Raw genomic sequence first — 6000 nt, 5'->3', positions numbered from 1 at the left:
ATCAATGCACAGTTTGTATGTTACCCTTCTCCAAAGTGTACAGAGAAAAGACAGTTCCAAGGCTGAGATTAGAATCCTTTCCTATGATGCCCATGCTCAACATGACTATGAAATCTAATTGCTTCAGTTGTTGTCATCTTCATCACTCAGTAAAGAGCATCAACTGGGGTGACCCTGAGCAGCGAGCTGCCTTTCTCCACGCTGGATGCATGTTGTCATTCAGTTTATCTAGGCACCTATAAGCACTGTCAAGAAGTAACTGATTGGCATGTTAGGCTCCTGCTGGTGGATTAATTTTTATTGCCTTGTTTATTTGGGAAGTGCTAGTGCTCAGCTTGCTCCAAGGTTTGAAAGGTTGCTTTCCCCCTGGGATCCCGTGTTGCTGGCTGCTGCTTTAGGGATCAGGGCTGTTCTTAACCCTCACTAAGGTTGTGGTTGTTCCTTCAGAATCACATATTTGCTACTACATTGGGCTTTTTGTTTCATGTTCTTGTTTGCTTTGGCTCTGTTTATGAAACTAGGTTTGTAACCAAGAAGGAAGGAACAGATACATGAAAAACCTGTGAGTAGGAGAAGAGCTGGTGAGGAAGCCTGGAACTGGAATAGTTAATCTGAGCTATCCAAGGACTTGAGCTAGTGGCAGCATTAGTTAGAAGTGCACTGTGTGCATGACCTGTTGCTAAAACAAGCATTGCACCTTGCAAAGCAAGTGGAGGAATGTCATGGAGATCTTGCTGTGCCCACGTTAACCTAAAGCTGCATTTGGATTTAGAGTTACAATCATTTTATTTCTCCAAACCACATGTGCAAATCTAAACCTGAGGTGTGAGAGTGAACATAAATGATTAGGGTGGGGGGGCAAAAGAATTTAGTCTGAAGCTTTTTACTTTCCAAATCTCTGTTTCTCAGCAGCCCAAGTCTGTAGTGGCTGAAGTCCTGAAGGTTTGCAGGTGCAGTGTGGACAGGGAAGCTGAAAGATCCTATCCCATGTAAGTAAATATTTGTTTTGGTTTTATACAAAGTAAAGAGGAATCATATCTAAAAAAAACATGCATCATCATTTATAGCAATAATTCCATTCCTTTTTACCCATAAATGCTAACACAAAACATTATGGAAGGAAACAAAAAAAAGTTAAGAGCAGTCCCCTGGGAATAGACTTAGTTTTGTTTCTTATGAGCTATTTTCAGATTTGAATATTTTAAATAAGTTGCTTACATAAGCAGTTCAGGACCCTGAACTTCCCGTGAAAACCTCAGACACATGATCCAAAGTAACTCACATGCAGCATGTGGATCATGGCTTTCACGTGACTGTTCATACAGTGTTTTGCAATGGGTCTTCCATTGACTCCTTTAAAACAAAATAATAACATGCCCCATCAAGACAGCAATTCAGGTTTGCCCAGCAAAGGGTGACCTGAAGGATGTCTCGTAGCACCTGCTGAAACCTGGTGTGAATGATGTTATTCTTCACCAAGAAGTACAGGAAGTATGCCACGTGATAAGGTGTGAAGCAGACCAGAAATGCCGCAAGGTTTGTCACCACTATCGTCTCTGCCCTTGTGGTGTGTGTTTGGGGGTTATCCGGTTTTCTGTGCTTTCTCAGGCACCTGATGGTCTGAGCAGTGCAGAAGGTCATGGTTGCCATGCTGCTGAAGAAGGTGACCTCCAAGGCGCTGAACAGGCCTGCATTTTCCCATGTGCTCTTGGAGAAGTTATGGAAGCAGGATGAGATGTTGTGGCCCTTTCCATGCAGTTGGAAAGTAGAGGCTGTCCCGGCTGAGGTGCCCAGGCAGATGATAGCACAGACTATAGCAGCTTTCTTGATGGATCGCAGGGTGGGAGCTGTGAAAGGGTGCCGGATGGCAATGTATCGGTCTACACAGATGCATAGGGAGATGAGGATGCTGCCATACATGTTTACAAAGTAAAGACTCTCCAAGGTGGAGCAAAACACAGACCCCAAGTTCCACTGGTTCTGAAGGTGGTAGGAAATGATTTTAAAAGGAAGAGTAAACAGCAGCAAAGTATCCAGGAAAATAAGGGCTACCATGTAGACTGTAGACTCTGACAACTTTTTAACCTTAAAAAACAGAAATGACAGAGCCATCACATTGAACAGCAGTCCCAGAGTGAATATGGGGGTGTACATGATGAGCTGGAACAGTTCCACAGTAGCACTAATACTGCTGATGCTGCTGTTGTCACGGGTCTCATTCATATCTCCAGGTATGAAGAGATATTGTCCAGCTGGAAGAGAAGGAAATCACCTTCACCACAAAGAAGGATAAAGGTCACATTTAAGACACAGTGTGAAGGCAAATGAGGTCTTTGTGTCCATAGAGATGTTTTTTCCTCTTGGGCTGCTGTGTGCTGAATTGCACAGAGCTTATCATTGCCAAGGGATCTTGGGGCAAGGTTATGCCTCAAGGAGAAGCAAGGATTTCTGAGGTGTAAGCCTCACTGGCACTGTTACCCCAGACTATGCTGCCCTATAATTTAGGCTTGACAGAATATAGATGTGACTGCAGCATCCCATTGGAGTGTTGCAATCTCTTTGCAAAGCCAGGGTAGCAGCCCCTGATTTTAGGGTTACTTGGATTATGGGGATAGAAGCAATTAGCTGGATCGGGTTTCCTGAATCAAGCTATTATAAGAGATTTTTTGGGAATCAAGAGCATGAAGGATCCTGCACATTTATTAACGTGAAGATCATGAATGGTCATTGCCATCCTCCACCCCCTCCCACCACCACCGGCTGTGATTACCTCTGTCTCTTCTGACAAGCTTGCTAAAAGCAGCAGGCAGGAAGTTTCCAACAGGCTGATTCTAGCAGAGGTCAAATCTGTAGAACCAGAAGGAGATTTAAGAACTCAAGGTTTTGTCTAAAACAGCCAGACTTACCACAGCAGATAAAGTTGTGTCTGCAGGGACAGGAGTTGCAGAAAACAGCTTGTTTCTCCTCTGCAAAGAGGGAACTAAAAATGTTGAGGTAGGTACCCTGTGAGCAGGGGTCATGGAGTAATCTTCTTTAGAGGAAGGGTGCCGGTTTCATCCTGCCCTGAAACTCTCTTGATAAGGACTGGGAAGGCTCTCATTGGTTTCTGCAATGCTGGGATCAGCCGGAATCACTTAAAATGCAAATGCACAAGACTAGCTGGTCCTTTCTTCCAGCCACTTCCGTCACAGCAAACGTAACCTGTAAATAAAACCTTTCAGAGACCTTTCTGTCAGGAACCAGGAATTACATTTGATCTGCTGCTCTCTAATTGTTATTACTTCCACCTAGTGCCTTTCCTATATGAGTTACTGATCTTGATGCTGTTTCATTTCAGACTTGTGAACCTATTTTCAAATGTGCAATCAAAGTTCCTGTTCTGCAGATCAAATTACTCCCTGAGTATTTCAGAGGTAAGCTCTCTTGCACAGTGGTTTGAGGGGGATTAGCATCAGCAAAAAGGAAATGTAATTATTTCTTAAAACCTAGCAGTTACTGTTAGGAAGACAGAGCAGGTTGGCTGTTTGCTTCTTGGGGACAAACTAGTGCCAGGTAAATGATTCTGTAAGGTACTTGTTTACATCGCAGAAGTGAGAAAACCAGGGGTGGAAACCTAGCCTCATGAGGAGAATGGTGTGCTGGCAGGGCTATGGTTGCAGGAGAGCATCCCTCTAGTGGGGTCAGATGCAGGGTTCCATCTGCTGTTGTAGCAGGTACAGGTTTTATTCAGTTCCCTGCAGCTGGAAGTGCTGCTGGCTGTGTAAAAACTCCGCCAGCAGAGCATCACTGTCTGTAAGGAATGGGTGGACATGGCTCAGCGCAGCAGCAACCCTTCCAGCAGTACCTGCTCTGCTGCCATCTGGGAGGGACTGAGGCTGGTTGGAGGGGAAAGAATGCATTTCCCCTCACCAAATAGAAAAGCATGAGTTTGTGAAGCACTTGGGGATCTGAGAGGCTGGAGGGTAGAAGTACCCCTTGTTAGGCTGCAGGTTGTTCACTGCCTGGGAGTACAACCCTTCTGCAGCCACAGGGCTTGGAAGTTTGTTGGGAGCTGGGTTGTGTCTCATGGCAGTTGAGGGGTCCCACTGGTGACCTGGGCAGAGATACTGCCCAATACGCTGCTCTGCTGAGTCCCCTGCATCAAATGAAATGCTTTGAGTCTAATACTGGGAGGGAACCCATTACAGAGAAATAGGATTTCAGCTTCATAGCAAGATTTTAACCTGAGAAAAATCTACTTATGATCAAAAGGCATTTTAGACCAGAGTCTGTTGTGTAGATCTGTAAGCAAAGCAGAAAACATTTTTTAAAGCATGAACAAAAAGCGTAGCTCTGTTCATTCTTAAGAATTAGAAGCAGATATGCTATAAACAAAGCAAGCTGTATCAAATATATTTAGTTTTCAGCTGCTGTAGCAAGAGAAAAGCTGTTAAGGTTTTACTACAGTGAAATATTCTCTCTCACCATCTTACCTTTGGGTTGTGTCTAGCTCTGCTTGGTGACTTTTCTTCCTTCTCAGCTTGTAGAATCCCTGAGCCTTGTGTTGTTTTTTTGGAGGCAGTGGAGTGAGCTGCATGCAAATGGCTTGTCAGGATGTCAGGAAGCATGAACTGCTGCTGATTTTGGTTTCATCACATATTTCCATTACAGCAGCTGTCTCCCCACGCTGGGTCTGCATACGTGCAATACGTACTTACTATGTCACACAGAGCTCATTTAAGGATGTAAACGCTTTATGGGATGAGTGTCTCTGAGTCACCCATTCAAAACAGTATCCAGTGACAAAGGAGGAAATTCTGGCCTTACAGACCTTTGTCTTTTTTCCTCTACAAGACATGGTTTTATTGATTGTAGGTAACATCTGTGGGTAGTATAAGCTGTTAAAGTGTGCTTTAAGCTAAATCCTAAGCTGTTGCTGTCATTATTTCCATTACTTTTCATGATACCAAAAAGGAAAATGAGGCCATTGATTTTCAGTGGTGATCTGATATGTTCATTTCCAGTTGGTATTTTTAAGAAAAGACAGGGTTTACTCTAAAATGTGTTTATACCCCTAGGGAACAGGGCATGTGCCTGTGAAGAGTGTCAGGGGCTGATTTTGGTTAGGTAGGAAGGAGAAAAAAAGATTTAATTTCTCTTTTTTTAAATTCTTTCTTTTTCTTCCCCCCTTGCACATGTGTTTGCAATCTTCTTACCAAAGGGGAAAAGCAGTGCCAGAGGGGTAGTTTTGCTTAGTCCTCTGCATAGCCCATGGATAGGAAAGCTGAGGATTATATTGGCTGGATTCAAACTGCATCTGTGAAAGCAGTGGGGGATAGGACATGAGAGAACAAAATAGTACTTGGGATTTCCCCATGGTATTTCACTCAAAATGACTCTACTTTGGTAAAAATAGAAGAAATACCAAAAAGGGGAAAAAAATGAGAGAAAGTCTGAGTGAACAATATTCCATTGCATTCCTCAGCTAGGTTTCACTTCTGATATCGCCACCAGTGCTCCGAGTGGATTTTCTGTCTTCCTCATTCAAGGTTTCCACCTCACACACTTGGAGCATTCTCTTCTTTCTCATTTTCTCTTTGATACCCATACTCTTATGCTACCTAAGTGCTGCTCACCTCACCAGAAGCATGCCTCCTTGGGCCTGCTTGCTGCACAAAGCCCCATGTGGAGAAAGATGCTTTGGAAAAGGAAGGATGAGGAAGCAGCAATGCCAGGTTGGCACGTCATAGTACAGCCACCAGGAGTGGTTGGTCTACTTTTTTATTCCAGCAAACACCCTTGTGATATTTTTTAGGGAGGGATCTGTGGAGAAATGGCCAGAAAGGCATGCAGGGGGTACAAATGCACTTGGGACAAGGTGTGAAGACTCCTCTCCATTCACAGGGTGAAAAATAATGATGCTGAGGGCTGATGGAGAGGGGAAGATTAAATCCAGTGAGCAGTATAATGGATGAAGGACTCTCAGACTGTAGGTCAATAGCTTACTTGTGATGCAAGAAA

General features: G+C 43.9%; 1 protein-coding gene across 1 annotated transcript; it reads right to left on the bottom strand.

Annotated features, from left to right (window-relative positions):
• Positions 1-1317: 1317 nt before the first annotated feature.
• On the bottom strand, positions 1318-2223 carry LOC101881166 (G-protein coupled receptor 55-like). The gene has a single exon (XM_031053492.1). The coding sequence runs from the start codon at positions 2221-2223 to the stop codon at positions 1318-1320; it is 906 nt and encodes a 301-aa protein (XP_030909352.1).
• Between the last annotated feature and the right edge of the window lie 3777 nt (positions 2224-6000).

The sequence above is a fragment of the Melopsittacus undulatus genome, chromosome 6, assembly GCF_012275295.1.
Source record: "Melopsittacus undulatus isolate bMelUnd1 chromosome 6, bMelUnd1.mat.Z, whole genome shotgun sequence".
Lineage (NCBI taxonomy): Eukaryota > Metazoa > Chordata > Aves > Psittaciformes > Psittaculidae > Melopsittacus > Melopsittacus undulatus.
The sequence above is the reverse complement of the archived record's forward strand: the minus strand, read 5'-3'. Positions and strand labels throughout refer to the sequence as shown.

Coding starts and splice junctions, on each gene's coding strand:
- LOC101881166 (XM_031053492.1), bottom strand. CDS start 2,223: ATGAATGAGACCCGTGACAACAGCAGCATCAGCAGTATTAGTGCTACT.